This window comes from Zingiber officinale, chromosome 8A (assembly GCF_018446385.1).
Source record: "Zingiber officinale cultivar Zhangliang chromosome 8A, Zo_v1.1, whole genome shotgun sequence".
Taxonomy (NCBI): Eukaryota; Viridiplantae; Streptophyta; class Magnoliopsida; order Zingiberales; family Zingiberaceae; genus Zingiber; species Zingiber officinale.
In genome coordinates, this window is record NC_056000.1 from 101,671,120 (window position 1) to 101,693,581 (window position 22,462).

General features: G+C 34.5%; 1 protein-coding gene across 2 annotated transcripts in view; it reads right to left on the bottom strand.

Moving 5' to 3' along the window:
- Positions 1 to 19,407, bottom strand: part of LOC122009886 (SCY1-like protein 2) — a 34,438-nt gene extending 15,031 nt beyond the window's left edge. Inside the window, exons 1-8 of one of the 2 annotated variants that reach the window (XM_042566197.1) lie at positions 19,232 to 19,407; positions 18,587 to 19,149; positions 16,283 to 16,387; positions 4,481 to 4,585; positions 4,021 to 4,203; positions 3,748 to 3,874; positions 3,032 to 3,093; positions 2,844 to 2,930 (exon numbers count right to left, since the gene is read on the bottom strand). In XM_042566197.1, coding sequence (XP_042422131.1) covers positions 2,844 to 2,930; positions 3,032 to 3,093; positions 3,748 to 3,874; positions 4,021 to 4,203; positions 4,481 to 4,585; positions 16,283 to 16,387; positions 18,587 to 19,078 — 1,161 coding nt within the window. In that variant the 5' untranslated portion in view covers positions 19,079 to 19,149; positions 19,232 to 19,407. Of the gene's footprint in view, positions 1 to 2,843; positions 2,931 to 3,031; positions 3,094 to 3,747; positions 3,875 to 4,020; positions 4,204 to 4,480; positions 4,586 to 16,282; positions 16,388 to 18,586 lie in introns of both variants that reach the window. The other variant, XM_042566196.1, reaches the window with a different exon arrangement.
- Between the last annotated feature and the right edge of the window lie 3,055 nt (positions 19,408 to 22,462).

Consider the following 22,462-nt stretch of genomic DNA (forward strand, 5'->3'; position numbering starts at 1 on the left):
CTTACTCCATGACGCCTATATCAAGGATCTCACATGCTGACTAGCAAGCGGAATAAAATGCTCCACGCATCTCGACAAATACATCTTGAGATTATTAACCTTGGTCAGAACCTCAATTTTTAATTTTAGGTTAGCTAGTGAAAATAGTATCTCAAGCTCATTTTTTTCAACTATCTCATCAATCAACATAATAGGAAAGGGTTAATGACTAAATATATCACAACCTTTATCACTCCTAATACTCACCTTTAGTTAACAAATACATCCCAAGTTCATAACCTATTTAAAGTTCCAACAATTCTCTTCCTCTATTAATGTTTACCATTTATTTACTATTAATTATTCACATAATTACTTAAAATAATTTTATCAAACCTAATTTACATATAGTAATGGCACTGTATGTGTGTGTGTGCGGCGCATACATTTACATTCATTTATATGTATGTTTGTGTTATACACACAGACATATATACATAAATACACATATAATATAGTGTCATTACTATATGTGAATTGGGTTTGTAAACCTATTTTAAGTAACTATGTCAATAATTAATAGTAAATGAATGGATCCTAGTTGGTATCTATATGGGTGTTTGCTTCAATAGGTCTTGGGGTATACCAAGTGGGTGCAAAATGCCTCGTTAGGTGTCTGACCTCCCCATGGGCTTCTACGCTAGGGCAAAATGCCCCCGTGATTTACTCTTGCATTTTGTCATGGATCAGCGATACTAACTGCTTGGGGGTGAGCGATATCACGTTTTGCTCCAATAGTAAATGAATACCCCCACGGGTTAGAGCAGTTGGTACCTACAGAGTGTTTTCTCCAATAGATCTTAGGGTCAATTCCGATGCAAAATATCTCATTGGGTGTCTGACCTCCCCATGCAAAGGGTTGTTGCACTAAGGCAAAATGTCCGCCATGATTTACCTGCTTGTATCTTACCATAGAGCCTGTGATACTAGACTGCTTAGGGTAAGCAATATAACCTTTTACTCCAATAGTAAATGAATGGTAAATATAAATGGAGTAAGAGAATTGTTGGAAATTTAAATAGGTTATGAACTTGAGATATATTTGCCCACTAAAGAAGAGGAAAAATTTATTGAAAGTGATAAAGGTTAGATTATATTTAGCATTAACCCTTTCCTATTATGTTGTTAATGAAATAATTGAAAAAATGAGCTTGAGATACTATTTTCACTAGCTAACCTAAAATTAAAAAAAAAAAAATGAGATTCTAACCAACGTTAATAATATCAAAGCCATTTTTATCAAGATACGTGGAGCTTTTCATTTCGCTTGCCAATCAGCATATGAGATCTTCGATATAGGTGTCATGTAGTGAGCGGTCTATGGTTAATTTCCTTTGTGGTTTAGTGGCATCCTCCTCTGTCCGAAACAAAACTTAGCTTCCTCTTCCTCGAGCCGAAATTGAAATGGTACCCCGTCCTACACCTCTTCTTTCTCTTCCTCTGAGTTCTTCCTTCACCCCTTCCTCTTCGTTCAACACCGACGCCCCTTCTCGTATGCCTTCGACACTCATATTTCTCTCCTTCTTCTTCCTTTGACTTCAAAGTCCCCTTTTCCTTCGTCACATCCAATGTGTGAGACTATAACCGAATGATAAAACTAATGAAGGATTGAAGGGATATAATTGTTAGAGTTGAAATTGGCTAGCATTGATTTCTTGAAATTGAAGGGTAGGAATAGGTTAGAAATATTTTATAGTTAACCCTAATTCTAAAATATCACAAAGAAATCCATCTCCAAGAAACAAATTTTCAGTGTTTACTACACGGTAGAATTTGAAGTCCTAATCAACTAGGGGGACTAACTTCAAACCAAGAAAGAAAATGGGCAACATTTATTTATATTTATCAGTCATGAATCGAAATAAATCTAAACTCCAGCACGGTTTGAAATTTTATATCTTGCATGCACATACAAATTAAATGCGGAAATAAGTAATGTCAATACTACCTATCATATTAACATCTGAGTAGGCGCAAGACAACTACACACCTATAAAGCCTAGGCTAATCATATTTCCTCTGATATTATCTTAAGGTTTGACAGAAGCTTAAACTTACCCAAAATAGTTAACCACAAGGAAGCCTGTTCACTTGCTCAGTTAAACAAGTACCCAACAACACAAACTAGCAATGTGAGACCAAGTATCTAAGAATAAAGCTTCTCTAGTTCAAACTCGATTTTCATGAAAATAAACAAAATTTCTCAATTCTATCTGCTTAAACTTGTATATGAACTGCATTTAGAGGTAACATAATCAAGGGGGAAAAGGTTCTTGTCCAAATCTCTAGGCTAAATATAAAAATTTCTTTCACTAATCAAAGCTTCAAATTTTAAGCTTCAGCCATTTAGCAAAACTACAGAAAGGAAAGTATAAGCATATCGCAGCTGATAATCCTCTCTCAAATATGTTAGGTTTCCAATGAGGTAGAAGTATAGAGAATGTAATCAGAAGATCTCATTTAACAATTCTAAAATGTATTAAGGTAATGAGTCTCTTGATACATAGTCCATAAATCCATATATCTAATACCCTCCCATAACATATAAATTAGTTAGCAAAGGAATTTACCATTTCCCAGTCTGAAAGGCTAAAGTTTGCAAAAATTACCACTAGGATATAATGCACCTTACATACCCTAGAAATATCTAAAGAGATATGTACCCACACGCCCAGTCCTTTGAAATTCAGAATTAAAGCCTTTCAAGTCAATGGTAAGATTGAGAAATACAATAAACGAGAGAATCAACCAATGCATAAACAGTTTGAGACAAAAAAAAAAACAGAGAGAATTATGGTGTAGACCTTGTAGCGCAAAACACGAGAATCAAAATCTTTCCACATATCGGATAAAGCTTTTAGAAACTCTGACTTCTGCATATTATCTCTTTCCTGTGAATGCACAAATATTATTCCAACCCCTATGAACTCACTCCCACCATCTATATAATTAGGCTATCTATATGCAAAAAATGAAAAGCAGAGGGTCGCACAAGCATATGGTCCAGGAAGCGAAGAGCACGCAATCGGGTATCATCACGAAAAAAGGAAGAACCTGCATAGCCAGAAAAGAGCATTAGGGATTTTCTAGCATGTAGCTAAACAAAATTAAAGCTTTATCCATACATATGTATAAAGCAAGCATTGTGTCAAACTCATGTTCCTGAGGGAAACTAGTGATGCTCCAAGATATCACTAACAAGTGGAAGCCAATTTTAAGATCTCCCTAGTTCATCTATTCAACCATTGTCTAAGATCACAAACAGAAGAATGTGTTAACCATTGGGTCAGAGTACATAGATTTATCCATCCATTGGCCATCATGTATCACGTCATTCAAATTTTAGATCTTTAGTTATACATAAACAGATAAACTTCCTTCAGGTCTCTCTTCACCTTACGATCTCAACTTTTTTCCTTTATTTCAAAACACCATATATTAAATCTTTTCAACAGTACATTTAAACCAAACAAAAATTGTTGATATGCCTGTAACTTTGACTTAGTTTCTTCAAGAGAGATTAAGTTGGCACACTTAGATACATAATAAAGAATCAAAAAACTAGGCTAGCAGATGCTTCATTGTTTCTCTCTTTTTAATAGAATCCTTTGCAAACATAAATAAATATACAATAAAAATTCCATTTAGGTGATTAAGATTACCCTGCACAAACTAATTTACCTTACAAGTAATGGACATAGCTCTTACCAGTGAATTCTAATGCACTTGGCCTAGAGCTCTCATCCATCGATAACATCCTTCGCAGGTCGACAACCAATTCCAGCGGAATAGCAGAGAAAGTTTCACTTGTTAAATATGTCATACTATTTGTGTACTGAAACATAAAACAAGTTTATAGCAAGAAATAAGAGAGAGAAAACTGATTGTGATAAACTTTCTATTAATATTTTCAAAGTTATCAAGTGGATAGAAACTAAATTTTGTTCACAGTAATAGAAAGAACTAAATTGTATATTTTACCATCTTAACATTATTATGGCAATCCAAAAGAGGCTTCCGGGCAATCAAATGGTAGACAAGGCAACCAAAACTAAAAATATCACAAGGAGATCCTGATGATGTTGCATTGTTGCGAACCAATTCTGGAGCAGTATAATTTAGTGATGGCTGGATCGGTAGGGCTGCATCCTCAACATCATACTCCTGCATGAAACCAATTAATCCATGAATATAGCAAGGAATACCTACCATAAATAGATCACGACATGTTGTTTGAAGATGCGGTTGAAAGTTAACAGAACAATAATAATTGCAATTATCAGTCATTATCAATATGACAGTATGAGGATTAATAGTAGATAAAAATCATGATCTTACTTGCCTCTTTCTTAATTGTCTAAAATACAATGCAAACTCTATGTAAAAGAATACAAATCAAAAATGAACCAAACAACATACATACAGAATGATTGAAACTAACCGCATAATGAAATATCTGTGCTGAGCCACTTGTCGCCTGGTCGAGCGGGACTGTGAACCCAAACCCACCTAGTTTCCAAGCTCCACTTGATGTAATAAAGATCGACTGAAGAAACAAAGAGATACAAGCATCAGAAACTATACTAGTTTGGCTCTTGATAAAACTAAAAGTTAGCTAGAGAATTTCCGAAGAATAGCCACATTAGATAATATCTATCAACTGGAAGGTCTCAGATTAAAGACAAACAAAATTAACAGAGTGAAACAAAATGCAAGTGCAAGCAGATGTGAACAGAAATAGCAAAGAGAAATACCCAATAAATGGAATCTTTGCAGTTGTCCTCCCTAGCAAAACCAGTTTCAGTTAAGGGAATTTACGTTTATGCAAGTACATATTCTTGACCGGCAACAAATTTATATGGTTCAGGACACCATCCTAGATCCAACTGGGCAGCAAGGTCAAAATTGTTTAAATACCTCGCCTCTATAAATTATTAAGAGGCTTCAAGTTTAAAGTTTAGAATCTGGAGTTAAGTTTCAAACTCGGATCAGAATGATATAGTTTTGTATCATATTATCATGTCACGTCGATTTGTCTGTTGAGGTTATGTTTTAGAAGTTAATTGTTAAGGTTACGTTTCGGCGCTAGCTCATGAGATGTTCAATGGTTGTTGAATGTTGCAATAATTACTAGTAACACAAATTTGAAACCTATATTTTTGTTTTCATTGCACATATAAAATTTGAGAAAGTTCAAGTTGTACTCACTTAAAGTTTGATTGCAGACACCATGACTTTTAACTTCTTGCTTGGGCTTGTTCTACTACTATTTTGAGTCTAAGAACTTGCATCCAAAATGGGCATACATTGATCTACGACTTCTACATCTTAAGATATGCAGTAAATTCAAATTTATTCATATTCATGAAATTCAATATATTTTTTTGTTTTTTATTTTTAAAAACTATATATGTAACATTGGACAAATGGTAAACACAAACAAACATATTTATCTTTTTTTAAAAATAATTTGATGCAATATTAAATCAAATTAAATGTCACGCGAATAATTAAGATAAGTTTAGTGAAACATAGGGCATGCCACCTTTTTATTACCAAAAGACATATTGTGTATTGGATAAGACTATCGGTCCTAGCAACATCCTAGTAAAGATCAACCTTCCAAATATTGATTTCCCCACATTTGCATCACCATATCTCTGTCCACCACAAAGAGTTAAAACTTAGATGGCACTATTGGAAATAGAATTGGTATAGACATACAATAAAGATACATATATGTCCTAAGTTTTAATATGATGAATCACCATATGATATTTAAAGCTATAATAAGAAGATGAGAGCGCGATGAACCTTGAAACTCAGCTAAACTCTCTTGCATATCTTGATAGTCATAAGCTTCATTTCATTTATAAGTTCAAAAATCTCGAGTCATACTAAAGTTTCAAAAGATCGAAATGATACTTTTTCGCTATCATGTTGATGCTTTGACATACAGTGTCAATGGAAAAATGGTGGAAAGAGGAAAAAAATCAAGAAAAGAAAGAGTTATATACCTAAATTTAAACTTTGTGTTCCATTTGGAATAGTGCAATATTGGCATTATGTTGTCCGGACACAAACTACCAAAAATAACAAACATATTCTAATTCATTTTGACGCTTGCTATATCATGCCAAGTGGCGTTGAGCGTCATCATGACATGATATTCATTGATATAATTGACACAACAACACAAGATTTGAACCTATTGAGTTTTGATAATTTATTGAAACAATACAATTCAACCCTACCACATGACCCTACACAAAATTCTAAACTATAGTGTTAATATTGATTCTTAATAGCCCTAGCATCATAATCATCATCCTGGGTTGCATGTGTATGGCTTTCTCACATGTCTAGGACTCATGTGTTAAAGGAACATAAGTTTTATAACCATCCAAAACATCTCCATTATCATCACCTCAATAAGTAGTTGACATCGCTAGCATCATTTCGTACTTCTCATCAAAAGCATTAGACGGCAACAAAGTTTAATCACTCTCATCATGTTCTTGTTCATTGTAGCAAAGGTAATTACGCTCACCCAGATATCCCTCACAAGTCGTTCCTAGGTTATGAGAAGGGAGGTAAATTGGGGTCAGCTTATAGTCGATCGCCAAGTGGCCAGGATAGGAGTTTTTTTCCAAGGGCATGTGTCTGCCGAGAATTGATCTCTGCATATTGTAATAAATCTATCACCCTCTAGCCAACTGGACACCCTGTGGGGACAATGTTCTTGCTCATTGATAGCATTAAATGAATTTTGACTAACAATCAACAATTTCCTTTGTCTTTCCTTTTAGATTTAGAAAATTTGTCTCACTTTAGTAGAGATTGAAAGAGATATATTTTTCCTTTTGTTTGTAGCTTTTGTTTGTATTTGGGGTTAAATTGTTTGAGAATATTTGGGTCAAGATCTACACAATAGAAATTCTCAATTGAGAGCTTCATCATTGTCATTATCTTCTTCACTAGCATCTTCTCTAGCTTGCACTTTTTTAATCTTTTGGGTAAGAAACTGATATGTACGCAGTGGATCTCCTACTTTATCAAGTAATAGATATTCAACCCCACGCACTTTGCCAATTCATTATTGGATCATCCTCAAATTAGGTAAATTCAATATCAAATGTGCCTAGATCATCACCAAACCCTTTATGACCCATAATTGAAAATGCATATTATAGTGAATGTAGATCATCTTCTCAAAGCAAGAGCCAAAACGTCATTTGTAAGAGAATACATACTACAACCTTTTAAAGATTAGGGTCAATCCTTCATACTCTAATCACCACTCAGTTGTAAGATAAATAAGTGAACAAAATTAAAATAGTTTTTTATATCTCTTGACAATGATAATAAATTTTTTATTTACCACCATCCATTTTTGAATCGTCAAAGAATTAACAAAAGAGTCATTTACCTCTCAAATTATTCGTCTCTTATAAATAGCTCTTGTAGTTAATTCTCTATTTAATTGTACTCTTGAAATTATACTTCTGAGGTTTACTACGAGAGCACCCAAGTGTGACTACACCTATTCATGTCATATTAAGACAATAATCTATAATCATATTATTAATAGTTGATATTGAAATTTCCTTATTATCAACAATTATCTCAAACTTCTAGTGATTATATTATCATAATGTTGATACATAGTTGGTGATTATAAGCGCCTCTTTATTTCCTCTATCATTTGTAAATTAAGTGATAGTCATTTCTCATTTGTGGTTTCTTGTCCATGTCGACCTTGTATAGATCAAGGTACAAAGACTCTAATATCATTACAATCTCAGCAATGTAGTGTGAAAATCTAGTAGGTATCATAATTATTTTATCTCCTCACCCTCATTAGTACTAGAGTACCTAGAAGCTTCTCAGTTTTCAAAAGTGAACATGACCTTCAATTAGACTTTTTTAGGACGATGACTTTAAGGAGTAAGTTGATTATAAACCTAATTGCTCTCAATTATAAAATCTCAATGTAACATATTTCCTTATTAATCCATGAACTCAAGGAATTTTGTTAAAGATTACCTTTACAATACCTTCTTTGTTATATCAAGTTTATCGCTTCTTTATTATATGAGTTTATCGATATCCACCATCATCAAGTCATGCAGTGTATTTATTACATTAGGGCATCTCCAACAGAGGTTTTTGTAAGTTTTTTATGTTTCTCTTTCCTATGTGTCATCTAAAATTAAGAAGCTATGTTCGATTTTTCAAACCCAGCTTCTTGTCTTTTTCTTCCTTTTGTGGTGGGGCCACAAAAAACCCTCCTTTACTGCAAAAGCGTTGGAGATGCCCTTAGGTGTCTAGAACAATGTTAGATATTCTTAGTTTAATCTCTCTCCAACCCTTTCAAAGTTGACAACATTATTTGTGACAACCTGCAATATATATACCTATCTCTCAAGCTATATTATCCATTATATGTAAGATGCATCATGATATTATATGATTGCATTAAAAATTTATGAAATACTTGTTATTGTAGTATAAACGAAGTTAATAATGCTAATCTACATAAATTTTGTCCAGCTATTTCATATTAATGTAATCCTACATGGGCTTCATTGCCTCCTGCAAACAAAATCCATGTCTTGATTTTCTTCATTTATTCATATAGTACGAACCGACAATTTCAAAAGCAGTCAAATGTTAGACACCAAGATGTGATGTTTGGATGTTGAACACCATATACAATAGTACGTATTATTCATTACAATAAAGGGAATTCCATTAAAATGGGAAAAAATACAATGGATTTTCTTCTCCCTTATGCAGATATTATCAATCCTTTTATTTGTCCACTCAAGGAAGATCATTGGATCAATATCAGCACACGCTTTCATCTCATGAAAGGAAATAAATGACTAATACCACCTTGTGATAAGATAACACGAACACTCCACTCCTTTAAAATGTTAGTGCAACGGTTGAACCACTTCCACTAACACTATTTATGTCACCACTATATTGCATTTGTTGTTAATACTCATATTCAACATAGGAGGCACGAAACACAAAGAGAAATTCTTAGTCACAGCATTGTCATGGCCTTCAAATTCATTGTAGACAAGTTTTGCAGAGGCTCGTCTATCAAAATCTTCATATTATTGTGATTTCTACTTTGATATTTTTAGGCATCGAGTTCCTCCTTGACGAATTTCTTTTGGCAATTTAGGACACTTTGAAAACATCCAAATCCACCAAAAATATGTTGCTTAAGGCATGTGATCCGACTGTCGCATCTAAAAATATCACAATGTAAATTGCCAATAAAATGAATATTTAACTAATGTGTGTGTCTCCAAGTTAGTTTGTTTTAGTATCTCATTGAGAAGAACATCAAAAACAATATTAATATAGCTATCACATTTTCCACACCATGTAATCTCACTAATACAATATTTACTAAACATGAAATTATTTTGTCAATTCACAAAATTATCTAATTAACAAATAATTAATTAATATAAATAATATATCAATTACATATTAAATTATTAATTGCTATACAAATATAATAATTAAATAAGTATTATTATTTAGTTAGTTTATATAATTGTTATATATAATTCTTATTAAATGTTATATATATAGAATAGTTCCAAATTGTAATGTCTAGTAATCTTGATCTTGCGATTGTCCACAACTGCGCTCCCACCCCCAACTGCCCTTCCATATTAGAGGCGTTTTTATTACTTGGTTCTTCCACGTGCCACCTTCGTTCCCTATTGCTCTCAATGCATCCACACCACCACTGCTAGCAGCCTTCTAATCATCATCATTATCCAGTAATCTCCCTTAAGCCCCCACACTATTTAAATTCCTTCTGTAGCCTCTCATGCCAGGCAAGCATGTGTGTTAACTAGGAGCACACGTAACTAATAATGGGAATGCTCATGCGCTACAAAGCCTAGTGCTAAAATTTTTCATGTATCAACTTCACACTAGAATGATATTTTTTGACCATGTTAGGCGACACAACTTGGTACTTTACACCATGGATAAGTCAATTACATTTTACTAATGTTATGTAAAACTAATAACCTAGTGAAATAATTCGAAATTCAAATTCAAGCACGAATCCAACATGTCATCCAATGTTTTGTCACCAAGATGTCATGCAATGCTTGAGAAATTTTGGACCAACAGAGAATCAGGAAGTTTAAAACCTTTATATCAAGAGACATAAATAGTATTCACAGGTCAGCTACAACAAAAGCTGATGAAACCAGATTGTTCGTTCTGTAAATGACACAAAGAAGCAAGAATCAAAGTCCATCAGATTCGAGAATCTGATACCAAGTTAATTCCAATTATCAAATACGAATGATCATCAGATTTTGCACTGACATTGGTATGGGTAAGAAAATTATATCAAGTCCAGATTATTTCAAAGAAAACCTATGTCACATAAGTTCAAATGATTTCACAGAATAAGCAAAACAAAAAGAAGAAAGATGAGCCCGAAGTTAATTCATTTCCCTAATGTTGCAACTGTAATTAAGTACGATAATAGCTACAAAATATCCCCTAAATTGGAGGTGTAATATGAAACATCACACCACATCTTAATCACTAAATATGGTTGGAAATTTCATGTCATGCTAGATGGCACAACCAAAATTATCATTTTGGTGAATTGTCGAAATTTGACATGGTTGAATACTTCCAAAGATTCCCTTCATGGTAAGGATTTGGATTCCCTTGATTGTAGGGATTGAGATTGATTTTTTTTCGATACCTACATGTAAGAAGATTAATAGTAATATAGAGAGATTTTTTCCTCCTCTTCTACATGGTATCAGAGCAAGGTTAACCATTCTCTAACCTAGTTTTTCTTTTCTCATTTCTCTATCACCACTACCAGAAACCCTAATATTGCTGAGTCGCCTGTTGTTGCGTCACTACCAACCCTCTCCTTTTGGCCTCATCTAATCTATTGGAACTTTTTGATCAACCGGTTGCTTGATCTCAAGTATTGGATCGCTAGAGAGGGAATCAACCAATATTATTCTGATCTATTACTACTCATCTCTGAATTTTTCCTATGATGATGTCTTCAGATTCTAAACCTAATTTGGTAAAAGGACAGTCCGGTGCACGAAGTTCTCGCCATGCGGGGTCCCGAGAAATGATCCATTGTACGCAGTCTTACCTTGCATTTTGCAAGAGGTTGTTTCTAGAATTCGAACCCGTGATCATTTGGTCACAAAGCAATAACTTTACCGTTACGCCAAGGCTCCCCTTCAAAACCTAATTTGGTACCACTATCAAATTGAATGGGACCAATTACCTCCTATGGTCGCATTCATTTGAACTATTCCTAGGTTCTCACAAGAAGGATCATATTCTGTCCGGCCATCCTAACTCTAAAGATCTGAAATATTCAGATTAGATTTTGGACGACTGTTATGGACTGGCTTCTCAACAGTATGGAGGAGTCCGTGAGCACTAATGTTATATTCGTGGGAACTGGCAAAGAGATGTGGGATGTTTTATGTGGCATGTATTTGAATGACAAAAATATTTCTCGAGTCTTTGAATTATATGAAAAACTCTTCTCTCTTCGCCAAGACGGTAACTATTTTTCTACTCTTAAGGGGTTGCCGATGAAATTCTGCTAAACTATCCTCTCTCTTGTGACGCTTAGACTTGAAAGAATCAGTGGGAGGAATTTTTGGTCGTAAGGTCTCAATCCGATTTAGATTCTATTCTACGATTCGTTCGAGATAATCGCAAGTGATAGTATTCTCACGTTATCGAATGTTATCTTGGATTCTTCGTGTGACCATGGGTCATCCTGATACTAGTTTTTCTTCATCTTCAGACATTTCGACTATGGTTGCTCGTGGTCGGGGGTTCTTTCGAGGTCACGGTCGTGGTCATGGAACTGATACCACCAAAAGTCATTTGTGTGTTCACTGTGGCTGGTCCAACCATATCTTAGAGAAATGTTGGGTGGAATTTAGTAAGCCTGGGTTAATAATGCATCTACCGAGGTGATCACAGTAATATGATCTTTATTTCTCATACTAATTATGAGAAATTGTTTCGCTCTTCTGCTAGCACTCCCTCTGTCACCTCATCCTCTATAAGTGTGTTTGCGGTCTTGGATGCTGGATTCCGTTGTTTCTGTAAATATTACTAGTAACAAGTCTGTTTTCTCTTCCTCTTTTGTTTCCTCATATTTATCCTCTGTCCATCTAAACCAATGATACATATTCTCCAATTACAAGAACAAGTGTTGTCGGGCCCAATGCAAATATCACCCTTAATAATGTTCTCTTTGCACCTAAATTTCCTGTGAATTTACCGTCCATAAGCCAACTAACAAAAACAACTGTTTTGTATCATTATATCCATCCTATTGTATTTTTCAAGATCTGCAAACGAAAAGGATAATTAGTGGAAGACATGAGCATGATGGCCTATACTATCTGGATTCAGTTACACCTATGAGTTTTCGGACACTCTCAGCGACTGTCTCCTTATTGGTGGCATTGTCATCTAGGTCACCGATCTTCTTCCACTCTTAAAAGTTTAGTTCCTATTCGGTATTTCACCATCGTACTTTTTTTCCTTCTAGAATTGATAAGCATGGTTCTTTTGTATTTGAACTTATTCATTGTGATGTTTGAAGACCTAGTAGAGTTGAGTCTAGAGAGGGCTTTCAATATTTTATAATTTTTGTTGATGATTATTCTAGTATGACATGGTTATATTTACTCAAACATAGGAGTGAGGTTTCTAAGGTGTTAATATCATTTTATAATGAAATAAAAACCTAATATTATGTTGTCTTGCGCATTTATCGTAACGACAATGCATTGACTGTGTCTATATTCTGTGATTCTCATAGCAAAATTCATCAAACCTCTTGCTCATACACTTCCCAACAAAATGGCGTTACTGAACACAAACACCATCATATTTTAGATGTAGCTCATACTCTTCTAGTCACATGCATGTTCCTAAGTTTTGTGGGGCGATACAGTGAGAAAAGTCTACTTTCTCATAAATAGGATGTCTACTGTTAAATGGGGATATCCCTTTCTCTTATCTTCATCTAACAAATCTCTTTTATCGGTGACTCCTCACGTATTTGGTTGTGTATGCTTTGTTAATAATTTTACTCTAGCTTGGATAAATTGTCTCCTCACTCTATTAAATGTATCCTGCTTAGATATTCTCATACACAAAAGGGATATTGTTGTCGGATATTCTCATACAAAAAAGGGATATCGTTGTTGGATATTCTCATACACAAAAGGGATATCGTTGTCTTAAGCCACTCACAAAATGCAGTTACACCTGTGTTGATGTTACAATTTTTTGAGTCTCGACCATACTTTTCTCCACATCTCGATCACACATAATACATTGGCATCTCCTCCATTACCTATCCCACCATCCATATCTCCCACTACAAATACTCCATCTACTAGACCATTACATGTGTACACAAGGCATGCTCGGTCAAAACCAAATCCATGTCCCTCACCTCCTCTTCCTGCAGCTCGTGATACTCCTCGCCCCTTCAATATTGATTTTCCTATTACTTTTCGTAAAGGTTTTCGGTCTTGCACTATTCATCCTTTGTCTAATCATAGCTCGTTTGGTTACCTTGGTCATGCGTTCCGCGCTTTTCTTATTTCTCTATCATCCACAGAAGTTCCAACTTCCTACTCTGAGACTTATCAACACTCGACTTGGCGAACTGCAATGAAGGATGAAATGTCTACCCTTATCTCTCGTGGTATGTGGGAGTTGGAAGCTGCACCACATTCGGTTGATATTGTTGTTTTAGTGTTTACTCTGAAATTTAAAGCTAATGGTACTATTGATTAATACAAAGCTCGTCCGGTGGCCAAAGGATTTACACAATCTTATGGTGTTGACTACTTTGAGATATTCTCTCCTACTATCCGCCTGAATTCTATTAACTGTCAATCAATCTTGGCCAATGTATTAGTTAGATGTGAAGAATGCCTTCCTTTATGGCGATTTACACGAGACCATTTTATGGAGCAACCTCCCGGGTATATTGCTCAGAGGGAGAGGAGAATGCTACTATGGTGACTTAAAAAGGCTATTTATGGACTTAATTAAAGTCCCAGAGCCTAGTTTGATAAATTCAATAATATAATCGGAGTTGTTGGCTTCAAACAGTACAAATCTAATCATTTTATGTTTGTATTCTTATTATTTATGTTAATGACATCCTAATATTCAGGAGTGATATATATGGGATAGACGAAAGTAAGAAATATTTGCAGGAACACTTTGTGACAAGGGATATGAGGCGCCTAAGTATTTCTTAGGAATTGAAATTACTCACAGCAAATCTAGAATTTCATTATGCCAACCGATGTATGATATAGATTTACTCAAAAAAAATGGGATTGCTTGGGATAAAGACGGTTGATACACCTATGGATATCGATTGGATATCTATTTAAGTGTTTGGAATGATATTGGAGAGTTCTTTGAGCATAAGGTAAAATATAGATGGCTTGTTGGGAAACTCATCTACTTAACAATAATGAGATCTTACATCTCTTTTGTAATCGGAATAGTCGGTCATGTTATGGATAAGCCGAAGTAAGTTCACTGGGATGCCGCTACAGGATTCCTACGTACATTAAGAAATCTCTAGGAAAAGGGTTTTCATTTAAGAGAAATGGACATCTAAAGATCGAAGTTTATTCTGATGTCGATTATGCTGGATCTAAGACCAAAAGAAATCCCCTTCCGGGTATTGTACTTATTTAGCGGGAAATCTAGTAACATGGCAAAGTAAAAAAACAGACTGTTGTTGCTAGGTCGACTATTGAAGCTGAGTAGAGAACCATGGCTCACACCGTAACCGAAATATTATAGCTAAAGAATTTGCTTGAAGAATTAAGGTTCACCTACAATGAACCTCTACCAATGTACTTTGATAACCAAGCAGCTATTTACATTGTAAGTAGCCCGATTTTTCATGAGAGGACTAAGCATATTGATGTTGACTATCACTTTATTCGCGGGTGTGTAATGAGCCAGAAAATTACTACTTCATTCACATCATCATCCAACCAAGTCAACAATGTCTTCACTAAAGCATTAGGAGAAAAATAACTCTTAGAACTTTGTGACAAGTTGGATATGATTGACATATATGCTCCAACTTGAGGGGGAGTGTTGAATCCTTCCGAAGATTCCCTTAATCGTATGAATTATGATTGATTTAGATTCCCTTGATTGTAGGGATTGAGATTGATTTTTTCTTTTCCCTCCTTATGTATATAAATACCTACATGTAAGCAAATTAATAGTAATATAGAGAGATTTTTTCCTTCTCTTCTGCAGACACTATCAACACTGCGATTTTGTCATGTGTTGCTTTCACTAATAGCCAGAACCCATAAATTGGAAGTGTAATATGAAGCATCATATCACATCTCGATTGCTAAACATGGTTGGAAATTTCATGCCATGTTAGACAGCATGACCGAAATTATCATTTTGGTGAATTATCGAAAAACCTGATAGTCACTATAGACACGGGTAGTCTTTCATGTGTTGCTTGTATCAAATATCATACTTATGTTGATACTCAGCATGCTTCAACACACTCCAAAGCATGCCAAGGTGAATTGTCAACACACAGAATTGCATGTTGAAGTGTGTCAAGTGAAATAATATGATTTGATTCATTAAAATGTCCATCTTTATTTTTTAAAGTAAAAAAAAATAAAGTGAAAGAAAATTTAAAAAAAAGTAAAACTCAGTATTCATCTCAACATGTTTAGCCACGTGTTGAAGTGAATCAAGGGTTGTCACATTATGTTACAACAAAATTTTAATTCAATTGACTATTAATTTATTGCAATCAAGTTAGATTTCAAAATGAACAACGCGTTTTTCCTTTTCAAATTTAGTCTTTCCTTTTAGCAACTCAATCTATTTGTAAATCTATAACAGGAAATAGCTATGTCAAATTTTAGCACATGCAAACTCTTACAATTCAGTCCAGAGTAAATAAAATAAAGATGTTGGGAGATAATAACAATAAAATGTAGTAGATCACAATAAAAATGTTAGCCCCTGCAAGAATACAAAACAATACTAAATCTACACTACGAGTAAAGTAAAAAAAATAAAATAAAACTAAATTTTGTTTGCCTTGTATGTATTCAAGAGAGAAGGAACTAGGAAGAGTTAGATAGGGAAATACCTCTGGAGATATAGCTCGATGAACAAGGCGTGCTTGGGTGTGGAGGAACTCCAAGGTTTCTGCAATCTGAAGCATTCCATGTTTGACCTCTAAAAGCCCCATTTCCTAGACAAGTTGGAAAACATACAAAGCTTAAGAGGAAAATAAACAAAAGACCAATATAAGTCACTATAGAACTAGAATTACTCCCCTATAGAACTTGACACCAATATGAGTCCTTATAGAACTAGAATTACTTCCCTACATAAATAAAGACCAATATGAGCCCTTATAGAACTACACTGACTAGAAAATGCACTGCTTCTTTGTCAACAATAATAGCCCACCTCTATTGAGGTGATTAGTTAGGTACTGTCAATTTAATATTTATTTATCTGGAATGCCTTTATCTGTTGGCCCATTATGTAATGATTTTTCATCTTAGGGATATCAACTTGATCCGAGTCAAATCAGAGAAAGACTCTTTAGTTTACTAGGTTCAACCATTAAACAAAACACTAGAACCCAAGTATATATAGTTTGTCATCTAACCCTATACTCTCCCTTCATTAGCTCACAACTCTTCATGTGCGAGACTAGGCTAGGGTGTTATTTAAAATCTCACAATACCCCAAGTAAGTTGCAATGTTGAGGCCCATGGCGGCTCTTGCATCCCACAAAAATGCCTTTATGACTACCTAATCATGTCTAGGTTTAGGCTCACTCTTACCAAGATGTGCAAATCTGCCAAAACAATGACAGTTTCCTGTCTAAGCTTATAAATTCTCTTAGCTGGTCCACAAATTTGACTGTGAAACCAAACTAGGTGTCACATGTGCAGTGATATTTCATAATTTAATTATCTAAACTGACATAAATGTTTGTTGGTATTTAGAAGAGGACCAATTTGACAGTCATGAAATTGTTCAATCAAACTAAACATCACATGTAGCCTATACATTTCTTGGCTTACATGTCAGGTTGCAGAATATGCCAAACCAAGTGCCATGATGGACAACCACCTCTCCAATAACTTCATAGGTCATCATAAATATTACTAAACACAAAATGAGTAATAGAAAGTAGAAACTGATAAAACTATGGAAGACTAAAAAGATTACAGGGCTGAAAAGAACTAATAAAATTGTTGAGTTACAAGTGAAATTGTACCAATTATTTATGGCCAGTTATATGGATCCTATTACACTACCAAGCTCCATCTATGACTATATCAAAAATAATAGTTCGATAATTGATCATCGAATCATTTTTTAACAAATCAAGTAGATACATGTTGTCTACTGTGGAATTCCCTAGGAAGTACCTCAAAATGGCAGTTATGATTTTCAACTTGTTTCCTTGCAGTATTTGTCTACTTCTATGTACTATATAGTAGGGTAAGCATAATATTAGGCAAATTGCCAAACAAGCGCCCACAATTATCAATAACAAAGCAAATGTGTTTTAAACTACATGGTCAGCCGATTAATGTTCTCACAAAAAGATTTAATTGCAATACTGCCATAAATTGGTATAAAAATAACCATGTCATATGGACTTCACAAATTGTAAAGCCAGTTATGAAAATTATGATTCATATACTTCTGTAAATAGAACTGGAAATTACACATCAATTTCCTGTGAAAATCATAAGTTGCTAAGACAACAAATAATAATAGAACAGAGTGGTAAAGACCAAGAGAGTATTTTCTTTTAGGTGTTGCAGAAACAAAGAAGTTATAAGGTACAACATAATAAAGAAAAACTAATAAACAAGGAGGAAAGAGAATAAGCCCATGCTAATTTGAGAATAATTCAAAGAAAACTGAATATCAGATAAGGAGAAAAGAGAAAAAGGTAGAACAGAAAATAGTTTGGTGGGAAGAGGAAAGTATTCATTAGTATATTGATAAGAAGATCACATCACAACCCAGGAAAGCAGTATGAGGTTCGATTTTGGTTCCGCATTAGAAAACCAGGTAATCATCCCCCCTCAAGGGGATTTGGCAATCAGTCTAATTAGGTTCATCATCGCTCTGGAATAGAGCAGCACTTCAATGTTGTGTTTATTCTGAATAGGTTCCTCGCACAAGGCATCATTCTACTCCTATCCACAGCTAGGATACCGTATGAAGAGTTAAATTTGTTAGAGCAATATGTGATCCAACTAATTCAAAAAGAAATCCCAGACCCACTCATACTAAGGCAAAAAAAAACACAATTGGATTACGATTCTATTAAGCAGATTATCATCCCTATATTCAGTTAATCGATGAGAAACTAAAGTTGTTCATTATAAAATATATATATATATAAAGTCCACACCATGCCGTTGAGCTCCTTAGGGACGCGGGAAATGTTGTCTAGCTGGCCGAGGGCGTTGGCGACTGAAGCGAAGATCGGCTCAGTGACCATGGCGATCGCGTTCTTACTCTCGTCGAGGGCCTGGACAACGTGAAGGACGCCAGGGTGGCGGATTCGCACGAGGCGGGCGGCATCGGCCCGGACGAGGTCGAGGAAGGCATCCTCGGCAGCCTTGGAGAGGCCCGCGCGGGAGCGAGTCTCGGATAGGGCTCGCTTGTCGAGGAGCCAGACGGTGACGAGCGGATAAGGAGCAGAGGGGGCGGACGCGCGCGGGCGGCCGGAGAAGAGGCGCCAAACGAGGCCGGGGCCGCCGGAGCCGACCTGGTCGAGGAGATCATAGTCCTGCAGCGGCCGCGGTCCGGTCACCTCTTGCACAGTGGTATGGACAGTCTTCTCGATCACGGCGCCAGCCTTGGCCAGAGCCTGCGTCAGTGTCTTCATGTTCAAAGACATCCTCGCTCCTCCCCTTCTTCCTGGCCCAGATCTGATCACGAGGAGCGAGGACGGGGGAAATCTTGATGATTCTGCAAGTATAGAAAGGATGTGTTGGAGGTTTTGAACAGAAGCTAAGGGGGGAGGGAGAAGAAGGAGGAGGAGAGCACCGACAGAGGTGGCGGTGGCGTGGGCCGGCGGTGGTGATGGCGGTGGTCCTTTGTTTTATCGGACGACTCTGAATAAGATGACTCCGCCCCCGTTGTAACTCGGGTCGTGTTCTAAATCGCAACTCCTGGTGGTTGGGCCGTGGGATCCGTGGTTCCGAGCCGAGCGTCAACTTTCGTTCCCAATCCGCTAGTCTTCTCGGCTACTTCGGAATTAAGTAAACGTATTAGCGAAATTTTCATTTTACCCCCGAACTATTCTCAAAATAACTTAGCCAATTTATAATTGACAATGGAATATTTTAACTGACAAAGCTTGAAATTAAAATCTTCCATTTTCAAGCCATTAATTAATTAATTGAGAATGGAGTATTTATAAAACAATTAAAATCTTTGATTTTTTTTCAAGCCATTAATTAATTTGTTAATCAGTTTGCACTTTGAAAATAAATATAAAATGGATAAAAAATACCTTGCAATCAGAATTCTCATTAAAATAAACTCTTTCAAGCATAAAGATATTAATATTTTAATTAAAAATTACATACAGGGGATGCAAGTTATTTTATAAAACAATTTAAAGTTAAATTTTTCAACAAAATTAACTCTTTTGAATGCAAGAAATCAACAATATTTTACTAAGCATGTCTAAAGATAAAAATACTGTCAAATTCCTAATTTGGAAGTGCACACAAATTTATTAGCTCGCGCCTTAAAAAAAATTGATAAAAAATAAACACAAGTTGATTATGGATCATTTACGACTTAATTTTTTATGAAATAAAGTTTGATTAGTTTCATTTAAGGTGCATAGATGTTAATATTGATCAAATTTTAAATAGTGTATATCTATTTTATGCTTCTTTTTGGGGGAAAAGTCCATTTATTAATCAGATTATGCTGCCTTTTAGACATTCAGATAGAACATGTAAAGTTTTTTTATGTCCAACAAAATATATTTTGGTGAGTAATTTGACCATAAGCTAATTTACAAATCAATTTACATCCTTTTATGTCATTTTTTAAAGTGCAAATTCATTTGTAAATCAGTTTTGTATTTAAAATGAAAGCTTTGATTATTATAAACTTGTGTTAAAGCTCAAGTCTAATCTCTTACAGCTCATATGTTTTTAGTTTTCAATCTTAAATTATCTTTAATGATATTGTCTATAGCCTCTTATCTTCAAGTTTTCAACCGCTCAAAATTTCTCGTCTTAAAATCTAGCTTGCTAAAAAAAAAATCAGTCCTTTCTTCTTCAATCAACTTTGATTCTATCTTTTTTTACTAACCTTCAAGCACTCGAGCATAACATAACAAACTTAACTATCTCAAACCACGAGCTTCATATGCACTCTAGCTACTATGTCCTTATACACTTAATATACACAATACTATATAAAATTTAAGCCCATTTCTAAACATATTAAAACAACTTAGTCATTTAGTAAAATATAAATAAGTTGGTTGAACCTAACCATTTGTGAGTTTCATTGCAGCAATAATTTTGGTGTCATTAAATAATAAAAGAATAATATTGATATTTAAGCAAATTGTCATAAACTCCCTAATAGTAAACTCAACTTTCTCCTCAGTTTCTACATCAGAATAATTTATTCTCACTCATTGCATACAAAAGTTTCTTTACTTCAACTTCATTTTAACTACCTAATGCACACCAATTTACCTAATTGTCTTCATTTTTTTAGATACAAAAAGTCTAAAATGAGATGTAATTCCTCTTAAATGTGATAATCTAGTATATTTTCTATTAAATAGAACATGATTCTTTTTTCGCATGATCAATCGATTGGGAGCTCATACCAATCGATTAACTTTAGCTTAATCGATCCAGCTTAATCCAATCGATTGGTATGACTCTCAATTGATTGGTCAGGCAAAAAAAAATTATGCTCAATTGGATAGAAAATATACTCGATTCTAGTTAAATTGTGTTAAATTTAGGAGGAATTATACCTCATTTTAGACTTTTATACTTATAAAAAATTATGAGGGCTTCTGCTCCCTTACGACAAACTGATTGATTCCTAATTAATTGGAGCTGCCCAATTAATAAAAAATATACTAGATTCTAATTAAATAGTGCTGAATTTAGAAGAAATTATACATCATTTAAGACTTTTCTATCTAAAAAATGAGGACAATTAAATAAATCAGTGCATTAAGGAGTTGAAGCAATGAAAAGTATGCATATAGGGAGTGGGAATAAATCAGTGCATTAAGGAGTTGAAGCAATGAAAAGTATGCATATAGGGAGTGGGAATAATTTTTTTCTAACGTAGGGACTAAAGAGGAAGTTGAGTTTGCTATTAGGGAGTTTAGGTTAATTTATTGATATTTTTATAAACATATAGTTAAAAATCTATTCACAAATAAATGTAATTAATATGAACAAAACTTATAGGGTAAAAATCAAAAAGATGTCCTACGTTTTGTTGACGATATAATTCATACACTTTATTAATGATAATATGTGATATATAAATACCATTATAAAGTGAAAAATAGGAAAACACATAAAATAGGAAAACATATAAAATACTATAAAACAAATAAGTAATTCCTAATGATAATTATTCTCTAATAATTAGGAAACAAATAAGTACTACCTAATAATAATTATTCTTTAATAACTAGGAAACAAATAAGTATTTACTAATAATAATTATTTCTTAATACTCTCCCTTAAGATGGTGTAACACCCCACCCTCCACTCTACTAGTCTGTGAGAATGGGACGTTATTGTACTATTAACTTTTCTTATCTAGTGTTGCTCACATGTTGATAGTTATACTTATAACTCTTTACAAACTCGAAACATGCAATAAGTAATAGCTGGAAACATAAATAACTCATCTAATACATTCTACTTAATTATTTGTTCCCAACTAAAACTATATATATTAATCAACATGCTAAAACTATACATTAATCCGAACATGCATGCAACAATAATACAACTCGGATAAGCGGAACTAATGCGCATAGCAAATAAAAGGAAGAATTTTAAAACTTAAAATATTCAATGAACAAATCCAGAACATGAAAGAATAATCCCAACGGTCTAAATACAAAATCTTAATGAATTCTTAAGCAAAATCCCAAGGCTTCCATAGTCCAGACATCACACATCCATCCACACCTCCTTGTCGCCTTCCTTCACTATAACTTTCCTTTCCCTTTATCTGCAGTAAGAGGAAAATGCAACTATAAGCAGAA